The 20,604-nt window shown below is 35.0% G+C and overlaps 2 protein-coding genes across 2 annotated transcripts; both read left to right on the forward strand.

The window, feature by feature from the left end:
* Window positions 1-3,251: 3,251 nt before the first annotated feature.
* Window positions 3,252-4,178, forward strand: LOC308346821 (olfactory receptor 4N4C; the record flags this gene model as incomplete). Its single annotated transcript, XM_080809869.1, has 1 exon — window positions 3,252-4,178. The coding sequence occupies one exon, from the start codon at window positions 3,252-3,254 to the stop codon at window positions 4,176-4,178; it is 927 nt and encodes a 308-aa protein (XP_080665995.1).
* A 14,569-nt stretch (window positions 4,179-18,747) lies between these two features.
* Window positions 18,748-19,671, forward strand: LOC308346824 (olfactory receptor 4N2; the record flags this gene model as incomplete). Its single annotated transcript, XM_080809871.1, has 1 exon — window positions 18,748-19,671. One exon carries the CDS (start codon window positions 18,748-18,750, stop codon window positions 19,669-19,671), a length of 924 nt encoding a protein of 307 aa, XP_080665997.1.
* Between the last annotated feature and the right edge of the window lie 933 nt (window positions 19,672-20,604).

Consider the following 20,604-nt stretch of genomic DNA (forward strand, 5'->3'; position numbering starts at 1 on the left):
ATCTTTCTCTTTAAAACAAAATTACCTAAAATTTAAATTATGTTGCCTTCTACTACATGATTTTTAATTATTTTTTCTGTTTAATATTTAATTAAAAAGAAATAGTTCTTCATTATTGCTTTAGGAGAGCATAGGAGACAATTATGTCTAACATGGAAACGACAAATACCAAGGGTATAATAGGATCTACTTGGGAGAACATCCTCTCTTTATGTGGAAGGACTATGTAAAAGACATTTTGTGAGCATCATTTATTTTGCCTTTGCCTATCTTTTTGTAACCAGAAATATGTTGAATCCAACATATTTACCACCTACTTGACCACAATATTTTTTTTCTAGATTTGGCAATGATTTTCTATCAGTTATACCATTTTTCTCTTTTTGAATTGCAATATAAAATATGAAATAATTTCCTCGCTGAGAACTAATAAATATGCTTGCCATCCCATTGTTTCTCTCACTGATGGAATGTTGATTTTAAATCCCAGAAGTGGCACAGTGTCTGCTTAACTGATTTGTATTTGAACATTTGTACCTAACAAGTCTCAAGTTTAATCTTTGATTGTATCTTGTTGGCATTCTAATAATTCCCACTGAAAATATTCTATAGCTTGGTTAGCCTTCAAATTCCCAAAGTGCTTTCTCCATTGCATCACAAATTGGCTGTGGATTTCAATGTGTAAGAGGCTCCTGTGTAAGAAGAGATATTTAAGAATAAAGGTAATAATTAGTAATTGTTCCTCCCACTGGAAGGTGATGTTTGCTGTGTAAGAGTAGTGTTGGACTGCTAGAGAAGTAAATGTTTTTACCTTCATAACAATGAAGAATAGAAAGAAGGAATAAATGGAAACATATTACATTTCTTCAGGTGGGGCATTTACTATCATGGAATGTAATGTCAGAATTATAGTAGAATTGGACTAATATATGAGTTCTGTATTGAGTGATACAACAACACCTTTTATTTGTTCTCAGTATTTATAATTAATTTATTGTGGATATACAAAACTTTTGGTAAAATACTAATTGTCTTAGAGATGTTAATACTTAGTATTAAGTTTACCTATCACGTAGTAACTGAGAGAAGTGAGGGATGTTATAGAGTAATGAATCCCATTGTTTAAAGAGTTAATAGAAGAACGGAAGCTTATGATTGAAAATAAAACACAAGATACAGTGGAAGAGCTTGCAACTTTTAACCTTAGAGGTACTTAAAGTTTTCTCTCTCTCTTTTTTTTTTTTTTTAAAGGGAGCCTGATGCAGGGCTCAATCCCAGGACTCTGGGATCATGATCTGAACCAAAGTCAGGATGCTTAACCAACTGAGCCACCCAGGGGCATTCACCCCCCCTTTTTTTGATGTCTTAAAGACAGCATCAATGTTTGAAAATCTATGAAATAACCACCATATAGTAGTGTGCATCTACACACTACTTGGGAGTTAAGTAGAGAGGGATTTCTGATTCATTTTTCTAACAGCACCTTTATGCACAGAAGGAATGATAAATATTGAAGCCAATGAATGCTTAAGTAGAAGAGGAAGGAAAGGAGGAAGGGTGGAAGGAAGGAGAAATAAGAAAAATAAAGAAAAAAAAGAGAAAAAAAGAAAGAGAGAGAAAGAAAGGAAGGAAGGAAGGAAAAGGGAAAGAACAAAAAAAGAAAAGAAAAAATAAAGGAAGAGAACTGATTTGGATGGTGCCATTTGTACATTTTTGTGCTTAGTTTTGCTTAGGAAACAATGTGTGTGCATATATATGTGCCTTTGTGATATAAAGTACCTCTTTCATAATTTCCAATTTAGACTATACATGGAAACCTCTGTTATTAATTAATCTATTTAGGTTTAGACACAAAAACAGGTATTTTTATATTTTGAATAGATGTGCTGTTGTAAAAATTTCCGTTGGTTTCTTGATTTGGGATTTTATTGCTTTTCTCTTCCTTCTTTCCCTCTTTCATTCTGTCTCATCTTACATTTAGTTATTGGATCCTTCTTACCCTCCTTTCCACACTCCATATTCCACAACACTATTTAAAAACAGGTATACTATGTAACTGAAAGCATGTGAAATACTGTTTGTTTTTTTTTAAGATTTATTTATTTGAGAGAGACAGAGAGAGGATGAGTGGGAGGGGCAGAGGATGAGATGCAGGGAGAATCTCAAGAAGACTCCACTGAGTGGAGAGTCTGATGCAAAGCTTAATCTCATGACCCTGAGATCATGTCTGGAGCAGAAACCAAGAGTCAGAAGCTTAACTGATTGTGCCACCCAGGTGCCCCTGTGAAATATTGTTTTAAATCACTACTATTTTGCTCTAGTTCAAAAGTCTTCAAACTTTTTAAGTTTTTCATTTCAGCAATAAATAGCATGCACAAGCAATATTTACATTTTATATGTATATTTTACATTCAATCACACCATGATTCTATGTAAAGTATAAAAATTTCAAAAATAGAACTTCAAAGAATGGGATATAATAATATATGTATAGAATTTCTATTATTATTATTTTCATGCCACTAAATTATGTGTGTTGAGTGACCATATTCCCAATTTAAAGGTCACTGTACAGATAAGCCTCAGATCTTAATTTATCCAGAATGACCAGGATTTTATATTTAATTTAGACCACATAGATGGGTTGATATTCTACAGAGGAAAAGGAAATATTTCAAATAAGCAGGATTTTTTTAAAGTCATCATTCCTAAGGTATAATTTGCATATAGTAAATGTGACAATTTCTGGATAGGTTAGTAAATTTTGTGAAAGAACGGACACTTGTAACCATTATTGTCAAGATATGGAACATTTCTGTCACCTTAAAAAACTCGGCCATTCCTCTTTGCTTTTTTTTTTTCCCCCAATCCCCACCTCAACTACAATTCAAATAAAAACCTGAAGAACTTGATAACTGAATTTCAGTTTTTTCTCAGTCAGAGACATTTTCTTTTGCCTCATGTAAATCATAAACAAGTCCAGGGCAGGGGCATTTCATAGTCCCATGTGAGAGCACAGTTAAATAGAAGCACATAACTGAAGAAGCAGAAGAGTGTGGCTTCAAACCAGGGTGTTGGCAGATAGAAATATAGAAGAATAATGGGTAAGAAAGATTTCTTAGATTGTGGGGAAGTGATGGTGTAACAGATGACAGATGTGGCACATGCTGTTATAGTTTGAAAAGAACTGTGATCTAGACACAAGAGATGGAGATAACTCTCTACTTCCTGGTGTTCTGTAGGCAGAGGAGATGGAAAATGACAACAGCACAGTGGTGAAAGAATTCATCCTTCTTGGTCTGACACAGTCTCGAGATATTCAGCTCCTGGTCTTTGTGCTAATTTTAATTTTCTATCTCATCATCCTTCCTGGAAATTTCCTCATCATCCTCACCATCAGATCAGACCCTGGCCTCACAGCCCCCCTCTACTTCTTTCTGGGTAACTTGGCCTTCCTGGATGCATCCTATTCCTTCATTGTAGCTCCCAGGATGCTGGTGGACTTTGTTTCTGAGAAAAAAGTAATCTCCTACAGGGGCTGCATCACTCAGCTCTTTTTCTTGCACTTCCTTGGAGGAGGGGAAGGATTACTCCTTGTTGTGATGGCCGTTGACCGCTACATTGCTATCTGTCGGCCTTTACACTATTCAACTGTCATGAACCCTAGAGCCTGCTATGCCTTGCTGTTGGCTCTGTGGCTTGGAGGCTTCATCCACTCCATTATCCAGGTGGCCCTCATCCTCCGCTTGCCCTTCTGTGGCCCAAACCAACTGGATAACTTCTTCTGTGATGTGCCACAAGTCATCAAGCTGGCCTGCACAGACACTTTTGTGGTGGAACTTCTGATGGTCTTCAACAGTGGTCTGATGACCCTCCTGTGCTTCCTGGGGCTTTTATCTTCCTATGCAGTCATCCTCTGTCATATACGTGGGTCTACTTCTGAAGGGAAGAGCAGAGCACTGTCCACATGCACCACTCATGTCATTATTATACTTCTCATGTTTGGTCCTGCTATCTTCATCTACACTCGCCCATTCAGGGCCTTGCCAGCTGACAAGGTAGTTTCCTTCTTCCATACTGTGATATTTCCATTAATGAATCCTATGATTTATACCCTTCGCAACCAGGAAGTGAAAACTTCCATGAGGAGGTTATTGAGTCGGCATGTGGTCTGCTGAATGGATTTTATAACAGAAAGTAAGGAAGAGGAAATTCTTGCTGTAAATCAGACATTCATTTAACAGATACTGTTTTTCACTGAGTACCTCCTATTTGTCAGGTACTTTTGTAGGCAATGAGGGAGAGTTATGCATAATTAGAGGATAAACTTGCTATGCTTAAAGAATACGAAAGAATTACCTGAGTGTTTCTCAGTTGGAGTATGATGAATAATTGTGAGATTTAGGGGATAAATATATGTTACTGTAAGGACCAAATCACTAAGGTATTTTAGGTTGAGATAAGGAGTTTTATTCTAATTGCTGTAAGAATACATATTAATATTTTAAGAAGGAGAGTTACTCATCCACAATTTTTTCTTCTGTGGTTTAGAGCAACATCAAGATTCTGGGCAGAGATCAGTAAGCTGCAAAACACCATCAAGAGACAAATGTTATTCTGAAGACTTTTTTGAAAAAAAGCCTCTCCCTCCATATATATCCCTCCATATATATATATGTGTGTGTATATATATATATATATATATATATATATATAAAATATCAATTGATAGGTATATTCCTCCCCCACCCCAGTTTGGTAAATGGGAAAGAAAGGAAAATAATCGATTTTATAGAAAAAATGTCATTAAATTATTTCATTTGATTTTTTTCAGAGCTTCGTGATTATTACTAATGGGTGTTTACAAATCCTCCCTGTATGTTAAACCTTGCCCTCAATTGATTTCATTCATTATGATAGTGATAGTTATTTGGTACTATAGACTCTATTAGAGATTACAAAAACTACTTTAATTATTTTAAATATAATGGGGTTTAGTGTGGGAAATTAGATACTTATAAAATCTTTTAAGGGATAGAAGACTATTTTTTATTATGGGCATCTAGATATGACTGCCAGTAAAACAGTACAAAACTAATGTGCCAAGTGATCTACCTCTGAAATAATCAGGGGAATAGGGAAACAAGAAGCCATTTTGCCAGCTACTAACTGAAAGACTATATCAATTAGCCATAGTCTGGGAACAGGAGCATGATAGAGAATACCTTTAATGTTACTGCTTTCTCTCCCATTAATTTTTTCTAAATTCAAGTTTTACATGAGTACATTTGATAGGCAGAATTTGGAACCCTAGATGCAAAGGTCCTAGAAGAAACTGTTTGTATGTTTTCAGCTTTACTGGAAAACAAAACAATGGCAATAATAGTGGTAAAATGTAGGATAATAGTTTTATAATTTTGAAAGTGAGAAAGGCCAGGGAAGTATGATATAAAAATAGTAAGTGAAAAGAAAAATAGTTATATATTTGATATGTTAAAATATATGTGTAGGTAAAATGTAAAAAACTGGTAAAAATATGCCTGTCACATAAGGATATGCAAATTATTTTCTCCTTATTTATAGAGGCTTGTATGGAAATAGAATTGAGTTCCTCCCTATTCCAGAATGGTACAAGGGAGCAACCATGCATAAAAATTATTAACTAAAAATTATAAAATGATAAAAGATTAATTTATTTAATACACAAGAAACTTCAATAAATGAATATGAAACAATTATATACCAAGAAGACAACTGGAAATGGGCAATTGAAACTAATAGTTAAGGGACACCCGGGTGGCTCAGTTAGTTGGGCCGCTGCCTTTGGCTCAGGTCATGATCCTGGCATCCTGGGATCAAGTCCTGCATCAGGCTCCTTTCTCAGCAGGGAGCCTGCTTCTCTCTCTGCCTCTGCCTGCTTGTGTGCACTCTCTCTCTCTCTCTCTCTCTGATAAATAAATAAAATCTTTTAAAAAAAAAGAAACTAATATTTAATTAACAAAGGAAAAAATGTAAAAAGCTTGTAATTTTATTCTCAAAAACAGGTCATGAGAATACAGAACATTGATTGTGGTTAGCTTGTAAAAGAATGTTGCTCATGAATTATCAACAACAGAAAAATAAAAAATAAAAATTATACATTTCTATGAGACTTCTAAAGAGTGCATGAAGCAAGGAAGCCTTATTACTGAGCTCCAGAGTGAGACAAAGCCCATCTAGATGAGCAGAGAGTTATGGCAGTTTTTCTATCTGTAGGCAAGTCATCTGGGCTGGATATGGGCACATGGAGAAGTGATTCTACCATAGACTGAGATATTTGGTAGAGATGAGGAAAAAGCTCTAAGCTGTGGACAGACTAGTATCTGAAAAGGCCCCAAACACAAAAATAAATAGCTCACTTTTTTAAACTTCTCCCCCAACAACCACTGACACCTATACCAGTAATTTGCTCAGAAAAGGGAGAGTGGAGAAAGAAATGAAAATCAGAGGGAATTTGTATATTCTCAGCAATTACTGTAGTGCTTAGGTATTGGTATCTATAGAGTTGAATCATTCACAAGGGAAACAAAAATATCTGAAGTGTGGCTCAAACTCCTTCTGGCTCCATGTATCAGCAAGATAAAAGATCTTGCTGGCAATTGGCAGATATTGGAAGCAAAACTAATCTGAGCTAATTTCAGTTTAATTAAAGATGATTCTAAGCCCCAGTTCAACTAGACCTATGAAGGAATCTGAAGATCAGATCCTCATTCTAACTTTTTTTTTATTTTTATTTTTTAATTTTTTTCAGTGCTCCAAAATTCATTGTTTATGCACCATGCCTCGTGTTCCATGCAATACATGCCCTCTATAATACCCACCACCAGGCTCACCCCATCGTCCACTCTCCCCCTCCAGAACCCTCAGTTTGTTTTATTTATTTGTCAGAGAGAGATAGAGAGAGAGAGAGAGAGAGAGAGCACATAAGTAGGGAGAGCTGCAAGCAGAGAGAGAGGGAGAAGCAGGATCCCTGGTGAACAAGGAGCCCGATGTGGGACTCAATCCCAGGACCCCAGGATCCTCACCTGAGCCAAAGGCAGACACTTAACTGACTGAGCCACCCAGATGTCCCCTCATTCTAACTTTTGGACAGAGGAACAGGATTGAACTTTCTGAAGAACTAAGCAAAATAAAATAAAATTAAATACTACTCTTCATTTTCCATTGAAGATGGAAGTATTGGCAGTATTAGGAACATAATAAAAAAATTAGGAGCTATGCCAAGAAAATAAAACAAGGAAGAGTATCTCAAAATTAATAGAGAAATATTTATAGACAAAAACTACCAGATGATGTAATTATCAGACAAAGACTTTAGAAAACTACTATAAATATATCAAATAAGTGATAAATGAATAAGTAGATGAGGATTTTGGTAGAGAAGTATGAACTCTAAATATTAATATGCTAGATTTGAAAATAACAAGGTTTGAAATTCAAAGAAATGCTTTAGATGGGATGAATGAACAAAACTGTGGACAATGCATACAGAATGACCAAAGATGGTGAGGACAGGTTATTAGAAATAATCCAAGCTGAAGTAGAGATAAAAGATTAAAAATATTAATAGTATTAATATACTTTGGGGCAATATCAAATGGTAAAATATATATGTAATTGGGATTCCAGAAGAGGAGAAAAAGAATGGGACAAGGAAAAGAATTAACTGCCAAGAATTCATAAAAACATTATCCCAGATATCTATGAAACTCAGCAAAATCCAAGCAGTATAAATACAAATAAGACCACACTATAATAGGTGCTAACCAAATATGAAAAGAAAAAAAAAATTTTTTAAGATTTCACTTTAGTTTATTTTGAGCAAGAGAGAACACATGAGCAGGAGGAGGCGAGGGGAGAGGGAGAGAGAGAATCCCAAGCAGACTCCACACTGAGCACAGAGCCTGCCTAGGGCTCAATTCCACAACCCTGAGATCATGACCTGAGCCAAAATCAAGAGTCAGATGCTTAACACCCAGGCACCCTTGAGAAGAAAATCTTAAAAGCAGTGCAGGAAAAACAAAAAACAAACAACAACAACAAAACCAGTTCAGAGGAGTGGCAAGAATGATAGTTGACATTTTATCAGAAACAATGGACACCATCTCAGTGAAATGCTGTATTTAAAATTCTTAAAGAAGAAAAACAAACTGTGAAGCTAGAATTCCATATCTAGTGAAAATAAACTTTGAAAAGAAAGGTTCAACAGGCATTTTAATATTCATAAAAGCTGGGAATTTGTTGCCAGCAGACCTACATAAAAAAAATCATGTCAAAGGAAATTCTTCATGTCGACAGGAAAATATGGAAGGTGGAAATCTGAATTCATGAGGAAGAATGAAAAGATCTGGAAATGGCAAATCAGTGTGTAAAAATGGCAAAAGTCCATTTTTACCTTGTATTATTTACTTTGTAAGATAATTATCTGCCTAAAAAAATAAGGTATTATGGGGCTTATAACATAAAGAAGTAAAATGTATGACAACAATAGCACAGAAGACTTAAATGAGGATAAAAGATATAATATACATAGTAAAATACCATCTTCATGAAGTATCCTTGAATAACAATTTGGAGTGATTGGTAAGCTACAGATGAATATTGTAATCACTAGAGCACCCACACACAGAAAAATAATACACAGAGACATTATTTCTAATAATGTCTTCACAGGAGAGAAAATGTAATATTAAAAAATATTCAATCCAAAAGAAGGAAAAAAATGCAAAGGAATGAAGAATAATGGGACAAAATATAATGAACTCAAATGTAAATGGACCACATACAAATAAAAAAACGTTTTCAGACTGTATGAAAGAATAAGATTCAAGTATATACTCTTTACAAGATATAAGATATCAATTCTTAAATATAAAGTCACAGATATGCTTTAAGTATATGGGTGCAGAATGATACCATAGGTGATGTTTAATTTTATGTGTCAACTGGCCATGGGTCTTCAGATTAAACATTATTTCTGGTGTATCTGAAATAGTGTTAGCATGAGATTACTATTTGAATTGGTGGACTCAGTAAAGTAGATTGCCCTTCACAACGTGGGTGGGGATCATTCAATCCACTGAGGGCCTGAATAGCAAAAAAGGCAGAGGGTGCAAGAATTTTCTTTTTCTTCCTTGCTTCATTGATTGAGCTGATACATTTCATTTCATCTCTTCTAGTTCTTGGACTGGAATTTATGCCATCAACTACCCAGGTTCTCAGACCTTTTAACTTGGACTGAGTGACGTGACTGGCTTTCCTGGGTCTTCATTTAGCAGATGGCAGATTATAGAACTTCCCCACTTCCATAATCACATGAACCAAATCATTATAATAAACCACCTCCCTCCTTCCTTCTCTCCCCCTCACTTTCTCTCTCTTAATTATGTATCTATCCTACTGGTTCTGTTTCTCTGGAGAACCCAATACGCTATGTAAGCATTAACCATGTCATGGTATGGTTATGTTAATAACAAAGTAAACTTCAAGGACCTAAAGGTAATCCTAGGTATTTATAAAATAATTTCATAGTGATAAAAATATCAATTCATCAAGACATAATAATCTTAAATATGATTCTTCTAGTAACAGAACTTAAACAATTTATGCATGAATACGGACATACCTAAATAAAGAAGTGGAGAACACAAAAGCATAGACTGAGATTTTAATAACATTTTTCAAAAATTTGTAGAACATGCGATAAAAAACCAGTAGGGGTATGGAAGAATTGAACAACACTAAACAACGTAATCTAGTTGCTATATATAGAGTATTGCACTCTACAATGAGGAACACAAATACTTTTCAGGTCCACACAAGACATTTGTCAAGATAGAGGATATGCTGGTACAGAAAAAAAGTCTCAGTATATTTCATACAAAATATATTTTCTGACCACAATGGAGTTGAATTTAAAATAATTCAGAAAAAACTGTATATACTTGTGACTTAAGCCAGACACTTTTAAATAACCCAATGTGTACAGGAAGAAATTAGCAGATATTAGAAAATATTTTTCTTTTCATATTGTTTTTTGAAAGAGTTTGTGTGGAATTAGTATTATTTTTCAATAAATGTTTGGTAGATTTCAATAGAGGAGACATCTGGGTCTGAAGTTTTCTTCATGGGAAGATTTTTAAGTACAAATTGAATATCTTTAATAAATACACAGCTATTCAGCCTACTTCATCTAGAATTAACTTTGGTAGTTAATGTCCACCTGACCATCACCCCCATTTTAAAATAGCAGTATTTTTCCTCAAGATTTTGCCAACGCACTTATATTTTCATTATCACACTCATTACTCTCTGACATTCTCTTTCCTACTTGTTTCTTGTCTCCCTGTGGTAAAATTTAAAATTCCAAAGAACAGGGATGTTGTTTGTCTTGTCTATACTGTATTGTGGATGCTTAAAATACTACCTGGTTCATGGGAGACAGTAAGTGATTGTTGAATTAGTATGGAATCTAACGGAGGGTCAAAAAACTTAGAGATAAATTGTGCGGTACCTTAATATTAAAAAACAAAAACAAAAACAAAACCCAGGGCTTCTGGGTGGCACAGTCAGTTGTGTGAACAACTCTTGGTTTCAGCTCAGGTTGTGATCTCAGGGTCATGAGATGGAGCCCCTTGTAGGGTGCTCAGTGTTGAGTCTGCTTGAGATTCTCTTTCCTACTCCCTCTGCCCCTCCTGCTCATGCTCTCTCTCAAATAAATAAATCTTTAAACAAAACAAATGAAAAACAAAAATACCCCATCTATAGGTGGGAATACACGCTGAGAAAGGTGGTATTACTTTCCAAAGTCATAGAACATTTACAGATTGAAGATAACACTACATCCTTAGCTTTTTACTTTCTGTTTGGCAATTTTTTCACTGTAATGGGTTATTTTTGTATATATGCTTTTTGATCAGTAAATCAGCTATATACTATCTTAAGTCAATCTGAGGATACAACTTTTGAAAATGTTTTTGTTTATTTGTTTTTTCTGAAGTTGTAAATCTAACATAATAAAGCTTTCTCAGCTGGGTTAAAGAGCCTCCATTCTGAGAATTAGTTTAGATCTTCAGCTTAATTTTATCCTATGTATTGGGGTGAATATTAAAAAGTGGGAAAGTCCCAAATCATAATTACAGAAAAATACCACATTTTAAAGAGTCTTTTGTGGCAGGACTCTAACCTACTCCAGGATGGGGCTATTACTCCACAATTATATATTATTATGTGTAATTAATAATTATTTATTTATAAAATTATATGATATTATTATATATAATATATAATTGCCTTTCCACTTATGTCTCCTTTCTCTGTTTTCCTGTTCTATATTTTGATCATTCTAACTTTCTCTTTAGCTCTTTTTTTTCTCTCCCCTTTTTCTTGTTTTCACAGTGTGGTTTTGAGCTGAAAACAGATTAGGACAAATACATATTTGATTATGAATTATAGTTAGTTCACAAAGATTTGTGTTCATTATTTCAACTGTAAAGTGACTCATAAACTCAGATTTCCCTTTAATGCAAAATAATGAAAACTGGTATAAAAAAGTTGCTTTTAATTGCTCTGAACACTACTTTATTTTAATAATCTTCAATAAAAAAAATAAAATTATTCTTTTTTGTTTTTGCTGAGCTGAGTAAAAGTGAATAAACAACAAATAATGAGATCATGATATATCTTTTAATATTCTATTTGGAAAGTCACTTTCCCTTGAGTAAATGGTCTATCTTACACCAGTTTTTTTCTCTAAGAAGAATTATGCCTTCAAAGTCTTCATGAGTATTATTTATATTCTGTTTATGTCTTCATCACCAGCAATATGCTGAATTTTACATATTCATTATTGACTTGGCCACTTTATTTGATTTCAGAGCCAGATCATGGTGATGTTAGAGAATGAGTAAAGCACTTGCCTAGAGTGCAAAATCTAAGGGAATTGCAAAAAAAACAATAACTTAGTAATAAAGATAAATAATATTTTAATATATTTTTTAAAAATCCAAATTAATTTTTAAAATATGTGATGAACAAAATAAATGCCAAATTTGAATAAAGATAGAATCAGTAAGTGTCATGCTGAACCATACTGGGAACTCATGCAAAAGGAAATATCTGTAATATCGATGTCTTCATTTAAAAATTTGATTATTCTGTTTCCAATTTTCACATTAACTGTGATTTTTAATATATTACATAAAAATGTTATTTATCTTGACTATTAAGGTTTTTGGTACCCTGGTAAATTTTGTGCCTAAGGCAAATACTTCACTATTCTCACCTTCTCATTCTGGCCCTGCTTGCTTTCTTGATATATATATTAATCTTCTATCACTTATTTATAGTTGGGGGTTATTATAAGATATAAATAAACTTTTCTTAATCTTCTATTTACTTTTGACCTAATAAATATGCTTCCAAATAGGGTTCTGTTATCTCATTTACTGATAGGATTTTGATTTTAGAATTCAGAATTAATACAGTGTGGCATTATGTGACACATTTAAAAATATCTTTTCCAAAGCTCTGGTATTTCCCCATGCCTAATTTAGTTGACATTCTAATAGCTCCCTTTGGAAATATTCTGTAGGGTTCTGGTAGTCTCAAGTCTCCAAAGCACTTTCTTCATTGCATCATAAAGAGTTAAAGGAGTTTCCAAAGTCTAAGGTCCCTATGTGAGAACAAGTATTTGTGAACAATAAGAATGGTCAGTTAATTTTTTTTTTTTTTCAGGAGAGGAAGGGTGGCTACTTTGTGAGAATTACATAAAACCCCCGGAGACTCAAATTTCCAGGGCTGGGAGTAGTATTCATATCTACAAGAAACAAGGAGAGGACAATGGAGAAGATACTAGAGCTATTCTACTGCTTTTTCTGCTGCCTTGGAATACAATGGAATAGAGGTCAGAATTTCGATAGGAATAGTAGAGCCAAAGATCTAAATTTAGCAGTGTGGCATTTTCTTCCTCTCCCCTAGTAGATCTCCGTATTCTCTTGATGCTTTGAATTACTTTAATGGTGCCAAAAACTTTCATTCTCTTAACATAAGTAAGTGAAATTATCAATAGTCTTCAGAGAGTTGACATCTGGTGTTAAAACCAAGGAGCATACGAATGAATGATATGTTTTTTTGGTCCTTATAAAGTACAGATGAAGGAAACTACAGAAAGTTAAGCTAAAGTCACCAGAGGATAAACTTTACAGATTTTATGATTTTGGAGAAGATTAGCCCAGATATCTTAATTTCCATGTATAACATATTTGAGGGTTTCTTCTTTTGCCTATGGTTCTATTATCAACATAGGGCTTTGACAGAGAAAGTTGTAAAACTGAGAAAAGCTTGATGTACAAACAACTGACTGCCTTGTCAATTTTACATGAAAACTTTACTGAACTCCACAATTTCTTCTATTAATCACTCATATTTTTGTGGCTACCATCACCCAGGGTTTACCCTGCAGCCATTGACAAAGGATCTCGTGGTAATATGTCCATTCAGTAGAGCTACTTCTTAATATCTGTATATTGGCAGGGTTAGCTTTGGTTTAAACATTCTGGAATAAGTTACTTATTATTACTGTCATCCTTACATACCATGATCCTTATATCCCTGTCTGATAGAAAGAGCCAACACATTATTCTATGTGAAAGATGAAAAGCCAGCCTTTTGAAAGCTGGGTGAGTTTCCCAGGGTGATACATTCAGTGAATTGCTGAGCCAACACTTACACATTCTAAAAAGGAATTAGAATCATATAAAAGAATTCCAAACTAATGATATTTCTTTTCCTTTTTTTTTTTTTAAAGATTTTATTTATTTATTTGACAGAGACCCCGAGTAGGCAGAGAGGCAGGGCGAGAGAGCAGGGGAAGCAGGCTCCCCACCGAGCAGAGAGCCTGAAGTGGGGCTTGATCCCAGGACTCCGGGATCATGACCTGAGCCAAAGGCAGAGGCTTTAACTCACTGAGCCATCCAGGTGCCCATAAGGATATTCCTAAAAAAAATTAGGGAATTTAGAAGTAATTTAACCATCTCATTTTACTGATGAGTGAATTTCCTGGCTGAAGACCTATACATTTGTTTAGTGCTTTTTATGTCCATCATTAACATCAGTATCAATTAAATCTTTGATCATGTTCTTCAGCTTGAGCCACATTTTTAAGAATATATAAAACTTACTAATTTATAAGCCTCAATCAATATGCTGACGGACTTGACTCTCAAATTTTTGGAAACTGTTAAATATATTCATTTCATTAGAATGATATTAATGAGATTTATTAAAAAAGGTAAAGCATCTCATTTTATCAGGTTCAGTTATATGCATAAAAAATATATATGAGGGAATGGGAATTAATGAGTGGTTCAGATTTAGTAAACTGTAAGAAGGATACCACTCAAGAAAAAATGATTAGTTCTGAGTAGTGACTTATACATTTTATTTTGTTGACTAATTGTTAAGAATAGAATATGGGAAAAAAAAGAATAGAGTATGGTAGGAAGTGTATTTATTGCTCATTTTTGTTTAAAAGGAACCAACAATAAGGTTTTTGTTTTGTTTTCAGAAATAATGACAAGACAGGCATGGGATATAACGGAGTAGCAATTAACAAGAGGACAAGAAGAGAGATTGAAAATATTTCAGACAGAAAAGAACATGAATATATGATAGGGAGAAAGAAGAGAAAATGATAAAGAAGAGTGAGATTTAAAGTAAGCAAAGCAAGTAGGGAAAGAAAATTGGGGGAAATGAGTTCAATAAATTAAAGGGAAAAGAAACTAGTCAAAGTTACAAAAATAAATTAGGAAAATGAAGACTTGGGAAAAATAATTTAAAAATAAATTAGGAAAATTAAGTTGAAAGGGGAGAGAAAGAGGACAGAACATATGGAAGGAAGCATGAGTGAATGTTTCAAAGAGATGGGGATGTAAGGCCCTTGGGTCTTTAAACACCTGGCTCCAGAAGCTGGTCTGACCAAGGTTTGCACTTTAGGCATGCACAGTTTACTGGTAGATGTTTGTGTCCCCACCCTAAAAATGAGAGTGGCCCTTCTCCCTTACCTTTCCTACTTCTTCTCTATTGTATCATCATCGCCACAGTGATAACAATCTATGAATTAGCTGAAATGGTAAGAAAGATTGGAGATACAGTAGTGAGGATTTAGATTTTTGTTTCAGCTTCTTTTGACAATACTTTTTCCCACTAATTGGCTAAAATAGGATATTTTTATCTTGAAAAGGGCCATAATTTGTAGAAATTTCCCCAGAAATTTATTTTACCTAGAAAAATTCTCCTCTTGTATGTAGTCTCAGATTTATGCCAGCCACTGTTTCAGAATCACAGGTACAGAAGGTACAAAGATGAGAAGAGGATATGTGATGAAAATGAATCAAATATGTCAGGTAGTAGGTAATACCATCTGTTTAGGTAATAGTTAAAAAACAGGGGTAAAAGACAGGAAATAGGCAGAGTGAAGGAGCCTATCACAAAGACCTTCAAAAATCCTCTGATGTCTTAGACATATCATTGAGCACTAACACATCATGAAATAATACACTTTGAATGAGCTTGTGGGATTCAAAAATCCTAAGTAAGTAAAAGGGGGCTTTGAATTACATTCCTGAGTATATTTTTATAGGGAGATAATGGAATGAATGTTGAGACAAATGGCTGCCCAAATGTTGAAAAGTTGAGAAGTGAACAGAGAAGCTAATTTGGAAAGCCTACAAAAAAATTATTTTTCTTGGATCTGTTGGTCACTTGCATGTCTTCTTTGGAGAAGCATCTGTTCATGTCTTCTGCCCATTTCTTGACTGGATTTTTTGTTTCTTAGGTGTTGAGTTTGATAAGTTTTTTTTTTTTAAATAGATTTTGGATACTAGCCCTTTATCTGATAAGACATTTGCAAATATCTTCTCCCATTCCGTAGGTTGCCTTTTACTTTTGTTGACTATTTCCTTTGCTGTATCAAAACTTTTTATCTTGATGAAGTCCCAGGAATTAATTTTTGCTTTTGTTTCTTTTGCCTTTGGAGATGTGTCCAGCAAGAAGTTGCTACGGATGAGGTCAAAGAAGTTGCTACCTGTGTTCTCCCTAGGTTTTTGATGGATTCCTGTCTCACATTTAGGTCTTTCATCCATTTTGAGTTTATTTTTGTGTATGTATGGTGTAAGAAAGTGGTCCACTTTCATTTTTTTGCATGAAGAATAGCTGTCTAATTTTCCCAACGTCATTTGCTGAAAAGACTGTCCTTTTTCTATTAGTTATTCTTTCCTTCTTTGACTTTAGTTGACATAGAGTTGAGGGTCCATTTCTGGGTTCTCTATTCTGTTCCACTGATCTATGTGTCTGTTTTTGTGTCAGTACCATACTGTCTTGATGATTACAGCTTTGTAATACAGTTTGTGTATCCGGAATTGTGATGCCTCCAGTTTTGGTTCTTTCTCAACATGATTTTGGCTATTTGGGGTCTTTTCTGGTTCCATACAAATTTTAGGATTTTTTTCCCAGCCCTATGAAAAATGTTGATGGTATTTTGATAGGGATTGCATTGAATGTGTAGATTGATTTGGGTGGCAAACCTAAAATTTTGTGTAGGTCCCACTTTCCCTGTGTGTGTGTGCATGTGTTGTTTGTGTATGTGTATACTGTATATATACACTGGTATATTAAAAATGACTTTCATAAATTCCACCTTTCGCTGTGAGTAATACAATGGAAACCTGTATATTATCCACTCAATTAGCTCAGATACTTAAAACTAATATTTTTGATGTTTCCTAAAATATGTATCCTAACAATGCACTATATAGACTTACTGTTTTGTTTTTTGACTTTTCTATTTCTCTACTATTCTTTCTTTCCCTCACCCTTCTCTGTTCTAGTCTTTCGAATTACTGACCCTTTAGCATTTTCTGCCAGATTTCCCCTTTTATAGCACCCCATATTCCATAGAACATACTTAAAGCAACTGTGCTATTTAGTTAAATAGTATAGGGGAGCACTGGTATATATTATTACATTATATTCTTCTGTAGATTATCAATTTTCAAACTTTAAGAACATTTCATATCTGTGACAAAATTTTTTGAATGTGTATCTTAAGTATATGCAAATTATTATAAATACATATATACCATTATATCAATGTGCAAATATAAAAAATTTTGAATAAAATTAAAATGCAATATGTACATAGATGGATAATTATAAACAGCTAATATGTATATAGTATATATACTATTTTCTGTTCACTCCTCAATGAATCATCATGTGTCCTTTCTGAAATGAGCATAGCCCACTAAACAGACTGAACCTTAAGTCTGGATTTTCGCTACAATCACTTGGACTTATAATTCTAGGCTCTATAAAGGTGTGATTTTTAGACTAGTAATATAATTTTATTTAAGTACAAAAAAGAACATCCACTGATTAAAGCTGTGTTAGTAATTTATTTAAATGAACTAGAACACACTTGCATTCTTCCACTACTTGTCAATCAGAACAAAAGAGAAAACTCATTCTAAACTTAGGTAACCACAGTAGCCTTAGTTTTCTTATCTTTGAAAGGAATTTATTAGACTCTAGGCTCTTTATTGTTACTTCTACCTATTATGCTATGATTTTATGCATTGACATAACTAATTTTTAAAAATGTTATACTGGCAAATTTTGTTTTGTAGCATATTGTTTATTGAAAGGCTAAAGTCTCTCCTCTCTTGGGTGTTATACTGGGACCAGAGAAAGAAGGAGACTGGGAGTTTATAAGAAGTAACTGTAATTTAGATAGTGTTAATGAAACTAGATGAACAAGGTATGAAGTGACCACATAAATGGTATTTATCAGGGATATAGTTAGGAAATTGCCTCTAAGTTATGTGGAAAGTGGAGTTATCACTGGGATCCTAATGACAAGTATGGAGTCAGGGTAATAGAAAGACACCAGACCAGAGGAGCATAATAGGAGAATTAATAAAAGAATACAGAGAGCAGGGCAGAATAAGCATGCAGGAACTGGGAATTCCACAGGAACTGAAAAAAAGGAAATACTCAGGAAAAAATTGGATTTGGTGAGTGAAAAAAAGTGTAATTTCAAGAAAATAGCTACATTGCTCAAGTACAGTAAAGCCATAAAAATGTAAAGATCGTAATAATTGGGAGTTACTTTTTATCTCAGTTAGGAAACTTCTCATATGATTCAGGAAGGTAGGAATCCCAACGTGTAGGATGTCAGATTCTTAAAGTGGAGAGCAGGTTTATAGAAGTGCATGGTTGGATGGGACTAAGAATTGTGGTATGAAAACAGTATTTTTGTTTGTTGGTTTGCTTGATTTAAGTCTGGTGTTAACAAAAAGTTTGGGGTTTACCCAGGATGGTGAGGGTTGAGATATGTTGATTTAGCTGATGTGACAAATACGTCAATTTTTTTTTCTTTTTTTATAGAGGGAGGGAGAAGAAGGAAAAGGGAGGGGCATAGGGAGAATCTTAAGCAGGCTCCATGTCCAGCGTGGAGATGGACTCGGGGCTCAAACTTACAACCCTGAGATCATGACCTGAGCTGACCTGAGCTGATATCAAGAGTCGGACATTTAACCGGCTGAGCCCCAGATATGTAAAATATTCTTAGTTGGAGAAGAATGAGGTTCTAGAGGGAAGAAACAGTAATAACAATCAACTCTGCTTCTTGATATACTGCAGGCAGAGGAGATGGAAAATGACAACAGCACAGTGGTGAAAGAATTCATCCTTCTTGGTCTGACACAGTCTCGAGATATTCAGCTCCTGGTCTTTGTGCTAATTTTAATTTTCTATCTCATCATCCTTCCTGGAAATTTCCTCATCATCCTCACCATCAGATCAGACCCTGGCCTCACAGCCCCCCTCTACTTCTTTCTGGGTAACTTGGCCTTCCTGGATGCATCCTATTCCTTCATTGTAGCTCCCAGGATGCTGGTGGACTTTGTTTCTGAGAAAAAAGTAATCTCCTACAGGGGCTGCATCACTCAGCTCTTTTTCTTGCACTTCCTTGGAGGAGGGGAAGGATTACTCCTTGTTGTGATGGCCTTTGACCGCTACATTGCTATCTGTCGGCCTTTACACTATTCAACTGTCATGAACCCTAGAGCCTGCTATGCCTTGCTGTTGGCTCTGTGGCTTGGAGGCTTCATCCACTCCATTATCCAGGTGGCCCTCATCCTCCGCTTGCCCTTCTGTGGCCCAAACCAACTGGATAACTTCTTCTGTGATGTGCCACAAGTCATCAAGCTGGCCTGCACAGACACTTTTGTGGTGGAACTTCTGATGGTCTTCAACAGTGGTCTGATGACCCTCCTGTGCTTCCTGGGCCTTCTGGCCTCCTATGCAGTCATCCTTTGCCGTGTACATGGGTCTTCCTCTGAGGGGAAGAGCAAGGCCGTTTCCACATGCACCACCCATATTATTGTTATATTTCTCATGTTTGGGCCTGGCATCTTCATCTATACTCGCCCCTTCAGAGCCTTCCCAGCTGACAAGGTGGTTTCTCTTTTTCACACAGTGATCTTTCCTTTGTTGAATCCTGTGATTTATACCCTTCGCAACCAGGAAGTAAAAGCTTCAATGAGGAGGCTGTTTAATCAGCACATAGCCTAATGAAAGGGGAAAAAAAAAGAATAAAAATATCAAGACCAGAGAATTTTTTCTGAGGTTAATTTATCCATTTCTAAATACTGCATTTATTGAGCATTTTCATGAGATATATTTTAGTCACTGGGAGAAAGAGGTATTAATGAGACAGGTAAAGTTACTGCTGTCCTAAAGGTACAATCTAGTGGAATAGACAGTCATTAAAGATAGAAAATGAATAGAATGGTTTCAGGAAGAGATATAGAAACTAAAGGAAAGCAAAAGTATAGACAGATATATAGATAGATAAGAGCTAGAGAGTGTGGGGTGAGGGTAATAAGTTTACTTTCCGTCTTTAACAGATAAACTAAACAGTCAACCATGCAACCATCTGGAGGCAGAGCATTCTAGACAGAGGGAACAGGCAGTGCAAAAACCTGAAGGTAGTAATTAACTTGGTGTATTTGAAGAATAAAACAAAGTTCAAGTTGACTGAGGTATAATAAGTGAATATGAAAAAGAATAGAGTTGAATATACCAGGTAGTCCAAAACACATATGAGTCTATGAAGTGAATATAAAGAGTTTGATTTTTTTATAATTATAATAAGAAACCATCCTAAGGCTTTATGCAGCAGAATGATTTCTTACATGCAGTTTTATAAATGTCTTAGGTCTGTAAACTCAAGATTTTTAAAAAATTTTTAAAAAATCTTTATTTTCCATTCTTTTTTTTTTTTTTTAACAGATAGAGATCACAAGTAGGCAGAGAGGTAGGTAGAGAGAGAGGGAGGGGGAAGCAGGCTCCCTGCCGAGCAGAGAGCCCGATGTGGGGCTCGATCCCAGGAGCCCGATGTGGGGCTCGATCCCAGGACCCTGAGATCATGACCTGAGCTGAAGGCAGAGGCTTTAACCCACTGAGCCACCCAGCTGCCCCTGTAAACTCAAGATTTTGTGCAGA

The sequence above is a fragment of the Martes martes genome (assembly GCF_963455335.1).
Source record: "Martes martes genome assembly, chromosome: 7".
NCBI classification, from domain to species: Eukaryota; Metazoa; Chordata; class Mammalia; order Carnivora; family Mustelidae; genus Martes; species Martes martes.